This window comes from Vombatus ursinus, unplaced genomic scaffold (genome assembly GCF_900497805.2).
Source record: "Vombatus ursinus unplaced genomic scaffold, bare-nosed wombat genome assembly UNPS02014773.1, whole genome shotgun sequence".
Lineage (NCBI taxonomy): Eukaryota > Metazoa > Chordata > Mammalia > Diprotodontia > Vombatidae > Vombatus > Vombatus ursinus.
In genome coordinates, this window is record NW_020954551.1 from 12600689 (window position 1) to 12620368 (window position 19680).

Here is a 19680-nt window from a genome sequence, read left to right on the forward strand (position 1 = left end):
TTGAAGCTTGGCCAAGGAAAATCTTCCTATCAGTTAATGCTTTACAAAAGTGCAATGAGCCATGGGCATTGAGTTCTTCCTGTCCCTGGTGCACCTTGTAGAGGGCTTTGAGCAAAGGCTGGATCATTTGTCTGGTGCCTTGTAGAAGGGATTCATTCTTTTTCAGGTACAAGTTGGGCTGGGTGCCTTTTGCCCTCCCTCTCAACCGTGAGATCCAGTTGTGATTCCAAGATTCTTTAGAGAAATGTCATCAAAAGTATGGGATTTTTTGTGAATTATTCCAGATTGTTTGGAAAAAAGAGAAAGTATTTGTTTATCATTTGAAGTGTCCTGGAGATCAGCCCATCTCATAGTAGTAGGAAATTTTGTTGGCAGTTGGCAGTGCTCCTCTAGGCCTGATGGTGGAGGAGCTGACAACTTCAGTTCTCTAAGTGATTTAACATTATTTGAGAAATCAGGCAGTTTGCTTTCTGGGGTCTTCTCCCTCTTGTGCCCTAGTCCATACAGTCTCCTGAGAGTTGTTTTCTGATGAGCAGCCTGTTTGTCCATTTTATTATTTTCCATATCTTAAATATACAAAGGAAAATTTGGCATGTGTGATAAATCGGCGAATTCTCCTAGTTTTTGAAAGTATCTATACCAAAGTACATGAAGTTTTTGTATCAGTTTTGTTATTTACCAGTGTTTCAAATCTAAAATTCTATCATAGTATAGGCAATATGAGTAATCCTCAGAAAAGGAAATAAAGATTGACTCAATGATAAATAAGTAAGAATGCTTGTGTTTCTCTTTAGAAAGTTCTAAGTTTCTTTTATTTTTGTAGAATTTAACATATAAAAAGGTCTTAGGATAGTGGCATTTTCATTAGACCCATCTGGATGCTTCCCACAAAGGAGCCCAGATCTTTTGAGTTAAGAGTGTTCTGAAGAATGCATTTACTGATAGACCTGCAGATGACATTACCGTTATTTCCTTTCATAGAACTATAGTGCTATAACATGTTTTTGTTCTTGTGCAGTGAAATATTCCCTTCTAGCTCAAATTCAAATCTAAGAAAGATCAGAGTTAATAGAAAACAAAATGGAAGGCGCTGAAGGTATCTGGAGAAAATAGATAGAGGCGTTACTTTGTAGCTTTTCTCTTCGGCCAGAATTGCAGAACCATAGGAGTCAGGAAGCCATGCTGGGTGCTTGGTACCCCTTTGCCTGGTTATATTGTTTTTCATCTGAGAACCCTTTTAAAGTTTTCCTTCTGCCTCTATATTTTTAAGGAATAAAAACCTAATGTAAGGACATGGGAGGTTATGAAGCATGAAGTTCTATAAATATTTATGCCAAACCACTAAAGTCGACAATTCCTATTTTCTTGACATATTGGGGTCATTCGTCACTTTTGACCCTTAGAATTGAAAAGTACATGGTATTGTACCTTTTTGAGAATGGATTTTAGTTATCAGGAGCTGTCTTGTTAGGGTCATAGGAGTTTCAGCAGACTTGATTTCGTATTGCAGTTGTTAATAGGGGCTTTAAAGTTTAGACAGTGTTATCAGAAGTAAGGGCTGTGGGCTTGCATGGTTATTCTTACTCACTTTAGGCCACATCGCAATATGCTAGTTAAACTCATTTTGTTATCTTTCTACTTGCTGTGCTTTGTCATTGTTATACATGTGGCTTTTCTAAGTGTGGCAGCTGAAAATCACTATTTGGAATCTGGTCTTTCACACAAAGTCCTGGCCTCTTGTTGTTCTAGCTTAATTAAGATGTGCTGTTCTTGAGTGGCTGCTACCACTTTTTAAACACTGGTTGATTATATCTATTTGAAGAATTTTGGATGACTCCTTAAATCATTTTTGTAGGTGCTATTTTCATTTTGTATACAAAATGCATTTTGTAGGTAGTTAGGCTTTTCTGTTTTTCTTTTCCAAGATAAAAGGAGGCATTTTATTGCAGACTTTGCCGGTTGATCACTAAGATTTGTTACATATATGAATGCAGCTAGTGGGTAGAAGGTTGGGTCCAGAGTCAGGAAGACCTAAGTTCAAATGCAGCCTCAGACACTTCCTACTGGTGTGACCCTGGGCAAGTCACTTAACCCTTTTTGCCTCAGTTTCTTCATCTGTAAAATGAAGTGGAAAAGGAAATGGCAAACCACTCCAATATCCTTGCCAAGAAAACCCCAGATGACATCAAGAAGAGTGAACAACAAGATATATAAAATAATCAGAGAGCCTCCTGAGGCCATGAGCAATCAAGTGCTAAATAGTATGTCTAAACCTGTTAAGTGGGGTTGGAATTAAGGCTTAGGAGAGAAGACAAAATATGGATTACTTTTGAGTTTACTTTTTAAAATTTAATTTAATTTTTTTGTGGCAGTGCTATGCTAAACCATTCCTGTACCATTCCAATTTAGTAATAACTCATTAAACCTGTGTTAAGTGCTTACTATGGATCAGGTACTATAATAAGTGTTATACATTCAAAGAAAAAGCAAAAATTAATCCTGTCCTCAAGGAGCTTTTAATGGAGGAGATAACATGTATATAAATGTACATAATATACGCACAAGATAAATGGAAATAAATGGAAGGCCATCTTTGGGGAGAAGCAACTGGGAGAGCAGGCAGGAGTCTCCTGAAGATCATTGCAGGCATGGAGAAGTGTGTGGTGTTGCTGGGGTATGAGGGTCCAGATATTTTTGAATTTATCAGAAGTGCTTCTGTTTACCTATAATGTAAAACTGTACAAAAACAAATTAGGTAAGAGACAGTATTTTAAGTCATACAAAGGTGTTTTGTTCGGATTTTTTTTTTTAATCTGATGGACAAAAAATATTGTGATTCATTGACTAGTACCCACTCAGTCACAGAGAGCAGAATTAGGAGCGATTGATAGAATTGAAAGGAGGATAGATTTCAGGCTGAATGTCAAGACAGACTTCCTAATGATTTCAACTCTCTAAAATTGAAGGGACCCCCTTGGGGGGGGGCGCCCTTTTATGTCACTGGAGGTGTTGACGCAGTGTCCAAATGAGCATTTATCTGACATGTTGTGTGGGGACTTTCTGTTGAGGTGCAGGGTAGACCAGAGACGCCTCTCAGGTCCCTTTTAGCTCTGAAATGCCCTTGCCCCATTAGGCTGATGCTCACCTGGGGGATCCTCATTTCCGTGGGCCTTTATCTGCCTTTATTCCTTCCTCAGCTCGTAGATGTGCAGTTGCCTCTCTTTAAGGGCCCTGGTGGAAGAGGATAACCTCCTTAGTTATTTGGTGAAGATTTGTATCTTTTACTTGGGCAGCCCAGAAAAGACTGTAGGGGATTTCCTCCAGACTCAAGCTGAGTTTTTGGTCCCAAACTCTTAGAACACCTAGGCTTTTGGTGGCTATATTTTCTGAACCAAAAAGTGAGACATAGGATGTTATTTCTTTTTGTAAATCCTCATTAATAGAGCTTTCTCTCTTTTTCTGTCTCCCTTCTTCTTTCTTTCTCCCTTCTCTCATTTCCCTTCCTCCTACCTTTCTCCCCTCTTTCTCCCTTCCTCCTTCCCTTTCTCTCTCTCTTCCCCCCCTTCTCTCTGTGTCATTGGGTCATAATATTAAAAGAATAAAATATCTGAAAGGTATTCATTTTTAAGCAGTCTCTAGTCTGTACGCTTTTGCTATCTTCAGAAGTTTGTTTTTGTCAAGTTTCTCAGTCCTTTGACGATATGTGAATAATTGCTAACATTTGAGAATGCAACATTTTTTGTTTCCAACATGAAACTTTTATTTTATAGAGCTTGTGTCCATGTTCTCTAATATAGATTGCTGTGTTCTAACTCCTAAAAAAAAGATACCTTTGTGATCGTCAGAGTCCAGTATTATAAATTTAGCTTTTGTTTTTATTCATGGGCATAGGGAATGGAACTGTGATTCCACTGGTATGGGGGATTACTGGGTAAGGAAATTCCTTCACCCGATACATACCAGCTCTTACTCCAGAACTTCCAGTCTTAGAGAGTTGCCTAGAGCAGAAATGTCAAACTGGCACTTTGTGGCTGCCAGACCCCCGGGTACAGCTGATTAAAATGCAGTTGGGAAATGCTTAACAAAATCAATAAAAATACAGTACAACATAGATGGTGTTCATTTGTGGTTTTCTAAATCAATGCCGTAAGTCAATATTTGAGTTTAACCCCACTGGTCTAAAGGAGTGAGAGGTGAAATTCCTTTCCCAGGGTCACCGTCAGTATATGTCAGACATGAGACTGGAACCTGGTCCTTCCTGACTCAGAGAAAAACTCTCCTTTCATTGTGGCATGTGAAGTATTCAGTAAATGCTTGTTGAGCAAATGAATTTATTGAAATGTTATCTTTTTTGCCATGGGATGACCTCATTTTTTGTGGTTAATACAAATTTCTTAAGATAAAATGTTACATAGGTACATACATCTTTTTTAGGTGGCCTGTTTGATCCGTGTTCCTTCAGAAGTTGTGAAACAGAGGGCACAGGTGTCTGCTGCTTCTGGGACATTTCATATTTTTTCCAACATCCTGTATCAAGAGGTAAGATCAGCTTTTGAAGGACTATGATCTTCTCTAAATGCAGTGTAAATAGTTACCTGGCAGGTTGGTGAATCTTAGTGACACATGAGTTCCCAGCAGATCTTTCCTCCATACATTTAGTAGGTTCCACCTTCATGAAATATTAAGCCTCCTAGTTAGGGGCTGTATTTGACTACCTGGGAAAGGGTGAGACCACAGTAGAACCGGTACCAGTACCCACACTAGGAAGTTGTTTAAGCATCATACCTCTCAGCCTTAAACTTATTTAAAAATTATCAGTGTCTTTTGCTTTTATCCCGCAATCAGTTCCCCATGTGTGGCCACCCCCACCTCTGAATTTCCTTCTTTTAATAAAGAAAATTGTTAAGCAGAATCAACTGGCATGGCCCTGTCTGATAGTGTATGCAGGGTTCCATTCCTGTACTACCCCACCCGTCTAGTGAGAGAGGAGTGCTTCCTTATTACAAATTGCTCTTACTGATAATGAGGCTAGGGGATATTTAGTAGCTGAAATTATGCCTGAGAGCACCTGAACTTGCTAGTGCTTTTGCATGTATGGCAAGTAATAATAGTATCATCACGCTGGGATGGTCCTCTGTGCAGTTTTTCTGAAAGTCTCTACAAACAACTCTTAGAAGACAATTGAAGCAGAAGTTTCTAGGAGTCCAAGAAATGATATTTTTCAATTGAACTGCTAAGGGAATTGTTTAGAAAAGAAGTAATTATTACCATCCTCTTCTTACCTAAGGAAGAGGCCATAGAATTTTTAATTACAGAAATAAAAGGTGTCCATTGGAGAGCTTGTGCTAACTCCCATAGATGGCAGACCAGGAAAACCAGGACTCCTTTGGGGAAAGGCTGTAGTTAATCATTACATTAAGGGAAGATTATTAAGTCATGCATCTGTGTGCCATCTTCTGGTTCAAACCATGGGGTATAATTTCATTTTTATTTGAATGAAAAATTGCTACTCTGTGAGTATTTACATTTGGAAATGGTTCTCTTTTAAAGTATCTCAAGTGCTCCTTCTAGTAATTACCCACAGAGAAGAGGAAATGTAAGAAAGCAGAAACAACAGTGAGAGGAATTTGTGTGCTCCAGTAATATTACCAGAAAAGCTCCCATTTAAGTGGGAGTTAATCTAACTTCTGGGTGGAGGATAGGGTGCTTCATTTTTGTAGGTTTTAGAGCTCAGTGCTTAGTATGGATAAAATCACAATACATGGAATGTCATTTGAAAATTGCCTTTGCTATCAGAATTTTCTTTCAGTGAAAACCTCTCAATGTCTTTGTTACAGGGTATCCAAGGATTATATCGCGGTTATAAAAGCACTGTTTTAAGAGAGGTAAACCACTTTTTTTTTCTTTCTGTTTTAAAGTACAATGAAAGGCCACAGTTATTTTAAGGACAAAAATCTGATGACGCTTTGTTCAGTAAAGCTACAAGTCATAACAGAAATAATTATTTTTGATATTTGATAACTAATCTTTCTGTCAACCTTTGGTCTTGTTCCTCGGACAATTTGGCTTTCTCCTATGATGATGATGATGATGATGACTTTTACTTGGAAGTCTCTTTCTACTTTATAGAACATTTTTCCATCTATTTTCTCATTTGGTCTTCAGAACAGCCCTGTAAGTTGGGCAAGATAGATGTGATGATTATTCTTCATTTGATAGATAAGCTTGAGGCTCAAGGAGGTGGTGATTTTCCTGTAGTTGGACAGTTAATTAATTAGTGGTAGACAAATCTGGACCTCGATATTGGGTCTTTTGGTTCCTAACCCTTTCTGATAGGTTGCACTGTGTCCTTTCATCCTATGAGCAAGTTCTGGTTGGAAAGCGGTGGAATCAAATATTAAGAGAAAGACTGTCTTCATGTAACTACTTCATTCAGAATGGGTGACTTTTTTTTTTAACATTTCCATTTATTATTTATTTTTGCGTTCTTTTCTTTTTAAATGAGTTTCAAATTCTCTGTCTCCCTCCCTCCCACCCCTTCCCCCACCCATTGAGAAGGCAAGCGATAGGTCAGTTATACATGTTAAATCGTGCAAAACGTATTTCCATATTAGCCGTGTCTTTTTTAAAAGCAAGAAGAACAAAGTGAGAAAATTATACTTCAGTTTGCACTCAGAGTTCTTCAGTTCTCTCTTGGAGGCAGATAGCATTTTTTCATCATGAGTCCTTTGGAATTGTCTTGGATCATTGTATTCATCAGAGTAGCCAAGTATTTCACAATTGATCATCATTGCAACATTGCTGTTACTGTGCACAATGATCTCCTGGTTATTCTCACTTTACTTTGTGCCAGTTCTTATAGGTGTTACTATGTTTTTTTCTGAAACCACCCCCCTTATCATTTCTTATAGCGTAATAGTATTCCATCACAATCATATGCCACAACTTGTTCAGCCATTCCCCATTTGAGCATCCCCTCAATTTCCAGTTCTTTGCCACCACAAAAAGAGCTACTTGCTATAAATGTTTTTGCACATATAGGTCCTTTTCCCTTTTCTTTGATCTCTTTGGTATATAGACCTAGTAGTGGTATTGTTGCGTCAAAGGATATGCACAGTTTTATAGTCCTTTGGGCCTAATTCCAGATTGTTCCCCAGAATGGTTTGACCAATTCACTACTGTGCCAGCAGTTCATTAACATAGCTATTTTCCCTTATCGCCTCCAGTGTTTGTCATTTCTGATACATGTGAGGTAGTAGTTCAGAGATGTTTTAATTTGCATTAATAATGATTTAGAACATTTTTTCATATGACTACAGGTAGCTTTGATTTCCAGAATGGGTGATCTTCTAACAATCCCTTAACTTGTATACTGCCATAAGATTTACAGAGTTTTCAGTTATTCTTTCTGATTTGGTGCTCACAACAACCGCATTGGGAAGGTATTAGAAGAAAACAGTCTTAGAGAAAATTAACCTGTCCAAGGTCACGTAGTAAATGGCAAAATTGGGACTTGAATGGAGGGCTTTTGACTTGACACCCCCTGCCCCCTTCCAGGGCTTCTTCTAAAAGAAATCTAGGTTAGAGATGAGAGATCATCTGATATTTAATTAGGGGCAAGATGTCAAGTAATAAAAATAGCAAAGTATAGTGGAGATAGCACTGGGCTTCAGATCAGAAGAGTACTAAATTTGGATCTCAGCTTTGTGACTTACTAGTTACTTAATTCTGGGACAAATCGCTTGATTTCTCTGGGCCAGACAGAGTAATCTGAAAGGGCCTTTCCAGCTCTAAATTTAATGAACCACAATTACCATCAAAGACAACATTTATACATAATTAACAATTTAAAGGAATTCACAAAGAGCAAGCAATATGTTTCTGTGTAGCAATATATAAAAACTTTTCTCTTTTAATGAAAGAAATGTAAAGCTTCACAACTTATAAGTAGATTCTCAAAGAAACAATTTTTATGTCACTAATGAGCCCATTTTAAACATTAAAAATTCAGTTTCAAGTCATGGTAATAGGCAGATGCCTTCTAGGTGCCAAGAACTGTGTTTGATGCTAAGCAATCCCTACCTTCAAGGGGCTTATGTTCTGCTGGCAGAAACAACGTGTTCACAGATAAGTAAATAGAACTTGTAGTAGAAGAAATACAAAATAATTTGGGGGGGTAGGAGGAAATGAACACTAATATCTGGGCAGCTCAGAAGAGGCTTCCCGGAGGAGCTGTTGCCTGGTCCACGCTTTGCAGGAGGGCCAAGGATTCTGGGAGGAACAGGACAAGAGGGAGAGTCTTCCAGGCTGAAGAAGCAGCTTTTGCGAAAGCTCAGAGGCTTTTGAAAGATGGAAGATCTTGTGTAAGGATCGGCAGGAAGGCCCGGATGATTGAACAGACTGCATGAGGGTATGCTAGTGTGAGGTGAGTCAGGAAGCCGCTGAGACTTGGGGAGCAGGTATGTGATGTGGTCAGACCCATGCTCTTGGAATGTCATTTTGGCAGCAGTGTGGAGGGGAGAGCCTGGAAGCAGGGAGGGAAGCAATAAGGTGGGCCAATGTGGGGCCGCATGACTGACCAGCTGAGAAGAGGAGGGATGGATGGAGCCAAGACCGATAAGACCTCTGACTTCGTGAATCTCTGGGAGGGTGAAGGAATTGCTATTAGCTAATGGGTAGAGAGTACGCCAAAGTGCAGAACTATTGATGCCCTCCGGGTCATTTACATTTGGAAATGCTTGTATTTCAAAGTATCTTACGTACTCTTTGCAAGTGTAATTGGAAAACCTGAATAATAGTGGCACCCTCTGCAGAAACAGGAAAATCAGGAAAAGGGTGAGTTTTAGGGAGAATAAGTGAGACCTTTTTTAGGTATGTTGAATTTGAGATTCCTCTGGCATCTCCAGGTAGAGATGTCCAGTCACTGCTTGGTGATATGAGATTGCCACTCAGGAGACACATGAGGGTTGGATACCTAGGTCAGGGAGTCATCTGCATGGAGATTGATAATTGAACCCATAGCAGCTGATGAAATCACCAAGAAAGAGAAGATTGAAAGGTCCAAGACAGAGCGCTGAGGGATAGCCAAGCATAGGGGTCAGCGAATGGTTGACCCCAGTGAAGGAGACTGAGAAGAAATGGTGAGACAAGTAGTAAGAAAACCTGGAGAAGCAGTGCTCAGAAGTGCCTAGGGGGAGGAGGTAGGCCAGAAGGGAAACTGAGAACAGGCTTTTGAATTTCCCAGTCAGATGAGGAAAAAGGCCAGAAGTGAATGGGGCATGAGGCAATGAAGACAGAGGATAATTTGGCTGAGAAAGGGAGGTTGGAGGGTCAAGTGATTGATGGAGGAGACATCGGCATGCTTGTAGGTAGCAGGGAAGGAATATGAAATTATTTGAATATGAGGTTGTTATACTTGTTAAATCCAGCTATTTAATGTTTTAATTCCAATAATTTTGAGATTATCTGTTCAATTTCTTTCCTGTTTAGCTTCCATGAAGGCATATAATGCTATTTATTGTACATTACTTCTTGAAGACATCAGGTTGGAGTATAATTTGCCAGTGGCTACTATTTTAAGGACCCCACAAATAAGAATGTAAGCCTTTATTTTATAAAGCTCTGCTTTGTAACCCAGGTTATTTTATATTTAGGATTCCCTTGAGACAGAAACATTTTCATTTATCAGTTCTATTTTTCAGCGATCTAAATGAAAGCTACTTTTCTGCATTTATAGAAGAAAATTAAGTTGTATAAAAGCAGAACACTTAGACTCAGGGAGGGCTTTTGTTTTGTTTGATAACAAAGCATTGTCTTCAAACTATATAAAAATATTTTGCATGTTGTTTATATAGAGTTTTTGCAAGAATTGCATTAGAAACAATATTTAATTAATTGGTGCTGGCAAAGGCTTTTACAGAACTGTTTTTAAGGAAATCAAATGCCTCAAAATTAGGTATTTGGGAGGAAAATGACACCTGCCTTTCAGAAATGTAACTCCCCCCATAGCTTCATTCTGTACTTATTTTCTGGCTCACTAAACATGTGTTATTTACTCAGATTTCATCTTGATGCAGGGAAAAGAGGGCAACAAGTCTTTTTTATTTCTTTGAGAGGTTCTGAATAAATGAATATATTTACATGCCACCAAATACTGATTTTGCATACAAACAAATAGATAAAACACATGGTTACAACTGGATGCTATTCTCTTTAAAATTTGTTGTGACGTATGTCAAGCTAGTAATTAATTTCTAGGCTGCTATCTTAGAGACTCTCTGACCCTGCTGAGATAACTTTGTTTACTCAAAATGGCAGGGCTTTGTTGGGAATTTAATTGGGGTCTTCTGCATTATATGTATTCATAAAAGAACCTTCAGAACTGATTTCTGTTGAAATATTGCCTTCCTTGAGGCTCTTTCTGATAGAATCAGAAGTGAATTATTGCTGAATGAAAGGTAGTTTCTTTTTCCAAATGAGGACAATCAGAAGTGATCTGTCTGTTTTAAACAAACATCTTTGCATTGCAGCTAGTTTCACTTTTGACATTTTTCTGACACCAACACCCCTTCCTTATGCGAAAGTTCAGAAACTGCTAGGAAATTTGCACATTTGTTCTAGATACATTCTCCCCTTTGAAATGTTGACTTTGGCCCCCAGGAAGCTGTAGCATGAGCTTGAGACTTGTGTTAGTGGATATGTTCTCCAAATGCTCAAGAAACTGGGACATCATTGTTTCCCAGAGTGTGCATTGAACCTGTATTTTATTTAGCCTTTTTGATGGTGGAAATCATTTGCTTTATTAACTGAACAAGGAGACCTTGAGGAGAGTCTCAGTATAGCTGGCATATCATGTGCTTTTGCTAAATTTTAAAACCTCGTCATTCTTATTTACTTTGCTGCAGATCTATAGCGTAATTGGCATAATGAGATGGGGTAGGTGTGCCGCTGGAATGGAGGGTTAGGGAAGCGTTGTTCTCCATGTGCTCTTGCCTTCATGACTAAATCAGTTCCACATGGGACTGTGAGCGAGCGGGGATGCCTTTAGTGAGCTTCAAGTCAGCATCTTTAAAATAGTAGACAGGGACCTTTTGATGGAAATCTGAAGTTGGTTTTAGTATAACAACGGTGTGTGCAAACATTTGGGAACCAGGGGAAATTTAGTTTATGTATATCCAGAGGTGGGAAATCCCAGGCCCCCAGACTCATATTCCTCTGGGTTGCTATTGCATCCAGAATGTGGTTTCTAGCTTGGTGGGCTTCTGTGGATGTCTCATTCACTCGACCTCTGGGGGTTTTATGATGAGAACAATTGAAGAGCTGACAGACAGGTAATTACCATTTCAAAGGACAGTGATGAGGGGTTGGGATACTCTGAAGGCCTTAGTTGGGAAATCTGGGTTGGACAAGAATAGATGAGCTAATGTAGCCACTCCCCTCCTAACCTACTTTCTCTGCCCATCTCTTACCCCCATTTGCTCCTCATCACTTTCTTCCTTCTTCCCCTTTCTTTCTTCCTTCTCCTTCCTTCCTTCTATAATGTGTGAATTGAAGCATATTTTAAAATACTTAGATCTGTTAGATAATTTTAGGTTCTGTGATCATGATGTAAAAATCAAGCAAGTTTAGTAGTTTGCCTAAACAAAGAAGAACCTACATTAATTCCTTTTTATATTTGTGTGGTCTCCCCTCGTTCAGGCCCTCATTCCTTTGGCCCCTAATTGGATTTCAGCTTCCTCTCACCCGTTCTCCACACAACTGCCCCACGACTTCTTCCTAAAGCATAAATCTGACCCTGACACTCCCTTCTCCCTGGGCTTTGGTCGTATTCTTTTAACCTTAGGAGAAAACACAGGCTCCTCAGCCTCCAGTCTTGGCCCCAGCCTGTCTTTCCAGATACATTTCCCATTGCTTCTGTTCAAGCTCTTCTTGTTCCAACCAGATTGTTCAGGTGAATTTGTAGCTGACTTAATGGTCAGAATGAAGAGTAGTGATTATCCGGTCCGTGCAATCTAGAGGGAAGCCTGGAGGTGATAGTCCAGCCATTTATCCATTATCTTCTGCTTCTTTATCATCTGTGAGTAGGATGAAGCCATATGTCACTGTGCTTGACAGATTTGCACATGACAAAAAGCTGGGAAAAGATGCTAACAGACTGAAGGCCAGTCACGATCCAAGGCTTCAGTAGACTAGAAAATGGGCCAAATTCGGTAGGATGGAGGACGTTTATAGGGATAAGTTTAATCCTGCACCTGCATTCAAAAAAATCAACTCCACAAGTACAAAATGGGAAGATATGATCAGATAAGAGATCATCTGAAAAGATTTTCAGTTTTTAGTGGACTTCAAGGTTAGTATCAGTCAGTGTAATATGGCTGCCATAAAAAGCCATTGTGATAATGTCCAGAATGAAGGCAGTGACATTACTCATTTATCCTCCTCTGGTCAGATGTGCCATCAGTGCCAGGAACCACATTTGAGAAAAGAGGAAGATGAGTTGGAGGGCAGCCTGCGTGGGTTAGCCACGGTGCTGAATGTGCCCATTGGCTGAAGGAGTGAGGCTCTTATCCCGAAGAAAGAATACTGATGGGAGACATAGCTTTCATCAAGTATTTGAAAGGTTCCCATAGTGGAAGAGAGGTCACACTTAGCCCCTGTTAAGTGAGAGGGAAGAAGTGGGAGGAAAAGGAGAGGTTCATCTCTGTGTATGTAAAGAAAAACAACCCACTTCTCTTTTAGTGAATTTTTAAAGATTTTGTGGTTTGTTGTTTTTTTAACTGAAATAAAGAACTTTACATTTATCCTTAAGCAATAGAGCTATCTAAAAGTGGAATGGCCTGGCGTGGGAGGTAGTTGGTTCCCCGTCAAGTGAAAGTTGGATGATTCCCTTGTTGGGGGTTTTATAGAGAGAATCTCTTTTCAGTCAGCATTGAGCTGGACCAGAGGGCTTCTGAACTCCCTGCAAGTCTGGTACTCTGTGGTTCTTCCCTGATTTCCCTGGTCAGGAAGGCCATCTCAGAATTCACACAGTGCAGCTTTATAAATCTGTACTACACTGATCCTGCCATGCGTGTTACGGTTCTCAGGCTGTAAGTCCTGCCCTAAGCTTTGGATTGTTCCCAGATCAGCCAGTGCTGATGAAGGGCCTACTGTGTGAAGAAGCAGCAGCTCACCAGCGGCCCCTGTTCTTGGGAAGCTGAGGCAGGGCTTTGCATGCATAGAGGCGGTGCTTCCAAGGTTTTATGTTGTAAAAAGAGGCCAAGATGCTGAGAGACTTGGTTCCTAGTCAGGAGATAGATCCAGCAACATCAGTGATAATTGAAGGTCGTATTTGGCTGCTGCTCTCAGGTTTGCAGAGTGCTTCTCTTACAACAGCTCTGTGAGTAAGTATTGTCAGTATTGGCACACTGAGGACATCGACTCTGTTGCCATTAGGAAAGGAGGACAGAGGTCTCCAGCTCTGCTGTCATCGGCAATCTGGCTCCTGGGGTCAGGTTTGTCTGGACAGCATTTAGGACCTAGCACCACGGGGAGGGAAAGCAATTAAAAGGCATTCTTTTCACTTGGAGAGTAAACTGAACTTGCCCAATGTCAGCCGGAAGCAGGGAGTTTGGAAACAGACTGAAGGCTGAGGTCTTCCCTTTTGACCTGGCCACAATCCACTCCAGTTGTGTGGGGCCGAGTGAAGGGCTGAAAGACCAGGAGGGCACAGCAGAGAGTGGCCCTGCTGGAGTGCAGAGCAGAGAGGACACGTCAGCTGAGTGGCTCGGGTCACCCGGGAAGATGCTGGCCACCCAGTGACATTACTGGAGGACATCGGCAGTGGGGAGCACGGGAGGCGCAGCGTTCCAGGCCACTCCCTTAGGAGGGCGGAGCCGCCATGTCTGCATGGAATCATTGGTTCCACATGTGCTTCCTCCTTTCAGAAGCCAAAAGTCTACTTGCTGTTTCCTGTACATCCCATTCATTTTCCCATCTCTTGTTTATATATGACACCCCGGTTCCTAGAATGCTCTTCCTCCTCCAGAAAGAATCTACACCTCACAGTCTTAAGCTTCTTTAATGGCACAGTCCTGTGTGAGGTATATCCTCATCTTCTGATGTTCCCAGTTGCTAGTGATCTCCCAAGTCTTGTAGCAATTCCCCCCTATTCATTTTATGATAGAGTTTTTATTTACTTAATTATGTAAATGTAAATCCAGCCCAAACCCTGGATTACCCCCATCCTATCTTTTGCCTCCTCCTCTGATTAGATGCTTCTGAGTGGAGCTGAGGAAAGTCACACATCCATGATAATTGGGTCCACTAGGAATCTCATTTAATCTCAGTTGAGCCCTCATTAAAGCATGGTGGCAATAATTTTACTCTTCCTTGCTTCCTCTCTAGCCCACTTCTGACACCAACTGTTCCAAACCTGTTCTCTCCTCAGTCTTCCCTCACTATTCCCTCCCTCCCCATCTCCACAGCTGAGCACTCCACCTTGTACTTCTCTGAGAAAATAGAGGCCATAGGCCATGAGCTCCCTCTTCTCCCCTTCACTGCATCTGACAGCTCTTCGACATCATCCATCCTTCTCTCCTCCTTCACTCTTGTTTTTGATCAAGAGGTAGCCCATTTCCTTGCCAAGGCTGACTTCTCTACGTATACCCTTGATTCCATCCCAGCAAATTGCCCTTAGATCCATACTGTCTCTCTCCCTTATCTTTAATCCCTGTTTAATTTCTTTGTCTGTTGCCTACAAACACACTCTAGTCTCCCCCCTCCTCAAAAGACAATCTCTAGTGTGATCCCTCCATCCCTTCATGCTAATAGCTTATGCCCCTCCTACATTTCTCAGCCAAACTCCTAGAAAAAAAAAGCTGTCTTCCTTGTTTTTGTTTGTTTGTCTGTTTTCCCTCTACTCTTTGTATTCTGGCTTCTGATCTCATCACTCAACTGAAACTGCTCTCTCCAGAGTCACCGTTGGTCTCTTACAAGCCAGATATGATGGCCTTTATCAGTCCTCATCCTTCTTGACCCTCACTGCAGCATTTGGTGCTGCTGCTTACCCTCTCCTGGATACTCTCCTTTCTCTAGGTCTTCATAATACTACTTTCCCTTCATTGTCTTCCTCCATATGTCCACCATTCCTTCTTAGTCTTTTCTGCTTGTTCATCATCTGTCTCCCACTCCCTAACTGTTGGAGTACCTCAAGGCTCTGTCCTGGGCTTTCTTTTTCTATACTCTGTCATGATGGCATCATCAGCTCACATGTGTTTAATATTTCTATGCTGATGACTGTCATATGTCATATATGTATGTATGTGTGTGTATATATGTATGTATTTACATATTTAGCATATCATTCTCCTGAGTTCCAGCTCTGCATCATGAACTGAACTGCTTGTAGCACCTGTAAAACTGGATGTCTCATAGACATTCCACTCACCACATGTCCAAAACTAAATTCATTATCTTTCCCCAAACCTACTTCTCTTCCAAACTTACCTATTTCTGTCAAGGACACCATTATTCTTCCTGCCACCCAGTTCACAACCTGTGTCATCCTTGACCCTTCACTCTCACCTCACATGTCCAGCCATATGCTAATCTTACCATCTCTGTCTCTAGGAATGTTTCCCTAACACACATAGCCACGGCTTAGCTCGGGCCCTCATCTCCTGGATGAGCTATTATAGTAGCATCCTAATTGCTTTTCTTGCTTCATGTCTTTCCCCACTCCAATCCATCTTCCATAGTGATTTTCCTAAAGTCTAGATCAGGCAGTGTCACTCTCCTACTCATTAAACTATATCTCTAAAATCAAATATGGATTCTTCTTTTTGGCATTTAAAGCCCTTCACAACCTGAACCCTTCCTTCTCATCCATAGTACACATTACTCCCCTTCAGACACGTTACCATTGAACCAAACCATCTGTCTACCTGTTCTTCACACACAGCACACCATCTCCCATCCCCATACCTAGGGATTGGCTGTCCCCATTCCTGGAATATTCACACTCCTCCTCTCTGCCTCTTAGAAGCACTGGTTTCCTCCGAAGCTCCGCCTAATCACCTTCTCCATGAAGCCTTTCTTCTTTTCCTCATCTGTTGCTGCCTTCTCTCCAAAATTGTTTTGTATCTCTCTTGCATCCACCAAGGTATTTACCTGCTGGCTCCCTAACTAGATTGTAAGCTCCTAGAGGGCAGAGGGACTGTTCTACTTCTTTCTATCCCCAGGGTCATAGTTCTTAGCCCATAGTAAACACTTAATAAATGCTTCTTGGATGATGAATAAAAGTGTGATCCAGGCAAGTCATTGAGTCTCAGTTTCTTCATCTGTAAAATAAATATAAAAGTAGTGTCTGCTATCATAGCATTGTTGTGAATGAATGAGGTCACATGCGTAAAGTATCCTGCGAACCTTCAAGTGATACCTAAATATACACCATTGTGGTGATTGTGATTATTCCTCTAGTAGACATTCAATAAACATCTGCTGTTTCTGATCTCGGTGTCTGTCCTTCCACTACGACTTTTATCTTTTTCCTGCGTAAGTCCCTCTAGTGATGGAATAAATTCTGTGGTATGGATGAAGACAGAGCAGCAGGGTTTACACAACCCTGAGGAAGCACTAAGGAGAAGGTGGCTACAATCATTTCTGTGAACTCTTGGTAGGGAATGAGTGTAGGGAAAAAGGACTTTATTCTCAATATTACATTCCTTTAGAAGCTTCAAAAATGATGTTTTTTCCACATTAGAAAAGTGGTGAAGCACCATATGGTCTTTTGCACAAGTCATTAATTCTACTGGGGTTAGGAGGGTCATTGGAAGTCTCTATATTTTTTAATGTGAAGTTGATTTTGTGTTAAAATCTAACACAAATATGTTGAGCTTCATTTAATTCCTATATAATTCATTTTATTAACTATGACCAAATAGAACATCTGTTAGAATTCCATAATGTTAACTTCATGGGAAAAAAAAAAGTTTGGTTTTGGAATTTTTCCATTGTTTTAATGTTTCAGACTTTGAACAGATGTCTTCAGGGAACATTTTAATTAATGGAAATATTATACAAATGAAAATAAAATTTCTTTTAATCACAGAAGGTTATCATAAAATAAATTACTTAATAACCTCTGCATGTATTATATTCACCCAAGTGATATTGCCGTAAGATTAAAATATCCTTTAATGCGAAAACCCCAAAATTATCACTGTTTCAAATGTGAATTTTGGCCCTCAGTTGTACATTTTTCTATTAAATAAGCAGAAACTTTTTTTTGAAAGTATGATACAGTTAAAATAATCTGATATGGAAAAGACAACCTTTGAGCTTTTTTGATGCGTTTTTTTCCGTTATGTTTAATTTACTTAAACTAGGTTTCATTTATTTTTCTTAATCTTTGCAAAGTTATTTTTGAAGTGTTCAGTTTTTTAAAATGTCACGTTTTCCCCATTATCTTTCCTAGTGACCATATGATGCTCAGAACGCATTAACACTCGTAACCAGAATACACTTGCAGAGTTTTGACTTACTCTGTTTATCTTCTTTTTTCTCTGGCTTTCTGATTGTCACCCATCTTGGGGAAAAAAGTAAGAAAATTGGGAAGAAGTTCGTAGAAATAATGCTGTTTTCAGCTAGACTAGTCTGGTCCTTGGATGCCCAACACACTGTGTTCCCAGGTCCATGTCTGAAGTCTTTAAGGCTTGATGTAGGACCTCTCAGAGCTTGTGTCCCCCCTCTCTGGTTGATCACCCTAGGTTCCCAAGTGTTGGAACCTTAATCGTGGACTTTGTTGGGTAATTGGCTCCATCACTGCAGAACATGCTTGGTTCCATTATCAGGCAAGTAGAGGAGACTAAGGAGCTACATTTCCATTCTACTTTCTCTTTTTACTCCCTAGGAATCAGGGTGAAACATGGAATCACCCTTCTTTTGGAGCCCCTGTCATTTTCCCTCCATTCAACCTCACCTTTCTTTTGTTGTTGTTGTTCAGTTAAGTGAATAATTATAATATTTACATGTAACAATCCAGCAATCACATTGTCTGATGCTGCTGTGTTTCCTACATAAATATGTTATTCATTTTTAATGAAATTATGAATAATTCATCATATTTTAGGAGATAAAAAGACGAAAGTTTTACACACTTGGTCTTTAATATAAAAATAGATTTGAAGGAAGAGAATATTTTATTTAGATGTTTGTTCAGTTTTCATATATTATTGATAGTTTTAATACATGGACTTTTGTTTTCATTAAAGCTAGCCTTTTGAGAAAGGTAAGTTCTCTCAAGGAAGATTTCTACTTATATGTACTGGAACATGACAGTTGAATCTTTCAGAAGACATGAACAAAAAGTGATGGTTTTAGAGTCTCTGAATATAATAATCATAATGATATATAATATGTAATAATCATCATAATGATAATAATAGCTAACATTTTGATAATGCTTACTATGTGCCATGCATTGAGCTAAGTAAGCACTTTACAGCTCCTCTCACAACAGCCCTGGGAAGTAGATGCCATCAGAGTTTCTGAATTTCTGCTTTGGTAGAAATCCTAGTGTGCCTGGATCCCAGTCTAGAAAGAATTGTAGAGACCATCAAGTCCAGCCACCTAATTTTACAGGTCAGGAAGCTCAGGCCTGTGGAGTCTAAGCGACGGGAATAAGTGGTGTTGCTTAAACATTCCAAAGGATTGCCCAAACTGAAGAAAAACAAAAAGTTGACAAAGTAACATTAATGGAAGTACATCTTTTTTTTGTGTTTATATTTTTGTGACTTTTTAGTGACATGTTGATTATAAGCATTTAAGGGAATACTCTTGAATATTGAGATGTAAGGCAGAGAACTAAAGTGAAAGTTTCAAAAATAGGCATTTTATTTAGGACAGTAAATATTTGCTTATTTGAGGAAAAGTTAGAAGTAAATACAGGTATTCCTTCTTACTCCCCCTCTCAATGTGGTTATTTCTTCCAAAATATGACTTTGTGAAATGGTATTGCTGGGGACAGTTAGTGCTCTAGAAGTAGTGTTACAAATGGGACACATATTCCTGGCTGGCCAAAATTCACACTACAGAAGCTGAAAATAAGTGTATAGACTGGAGATTGTATAATTTTTATAATGGAAATACCACTTTCTCCCCACAAGTTTCCTATTCCTCTCTCCCAGAACTCAGAAATGCCTTCTTGGGGAGGCCAGTCAAAGAGGAATCTTGCCTCACATCCTGTCTGTGGCGTGTGAGGAGGGAGGGTGCTAAAGGTATGAGGTCCACAAACCCCATCACATCCCCCGTCACATCCCCATCTCTGCCTTCTCAGGTGTTTCATAGGCACTCCCCATACCAACTACTGCTCCATCTCAAGGGGAGGAGATGTTTTTGGCCTTGTCTCACAACCGTATTGTCATTGACCACCTTCACTGTTTTCCAGCAAAGTATTCTCCAGCATCCTGATTGTCATCGTAGCAGGGATTCAAGCCGCTCAACATGGCATTTTGTTATAATGTGTTTTAAAATGTATTGTGAAGCAACTGGTTGGTATTTCGTGCTTAATTATGTTTACTTTGTGTTGGGTAAGCCCACGTTATAAGCCACACTGCAATCTTAAGTTCTAGGTTAAGAAAGAATACAAAGATCCCATTTTAGGTACCAAAAGAGCCAGATTTTAGGAGGACATGTAAGATC

The 19680-nt window shown here is 39.9% G+C and overlaps 1 protein-coding gene across 2 annotated transcripts in view; it reads left to right on the top strand.

Annotated features, from left to right (window-relative positions):
- The window catches only part of SLC25A26 (solute carrier family 25 member 26), a 160513-nt gene that overhangs the window by 27543 nt on the left and 113290 nt on the right, over positions 1-19680 (top strand). For both annotated transcript variants that reach the window (XM_027863848.1, XM_027863847.1), the window contains exons 4-5: positions 4435-4539; positions 5838-5885. In XM_027863848.1, the coding sequence (XP_027719649.1) occupies positions 4435-4539; positions 5838-5885 (153 nt within the window). The remainder of the gene's footprint in view (positions 1-4434; positions 4540-5837; positions 5886-19680) is intronic.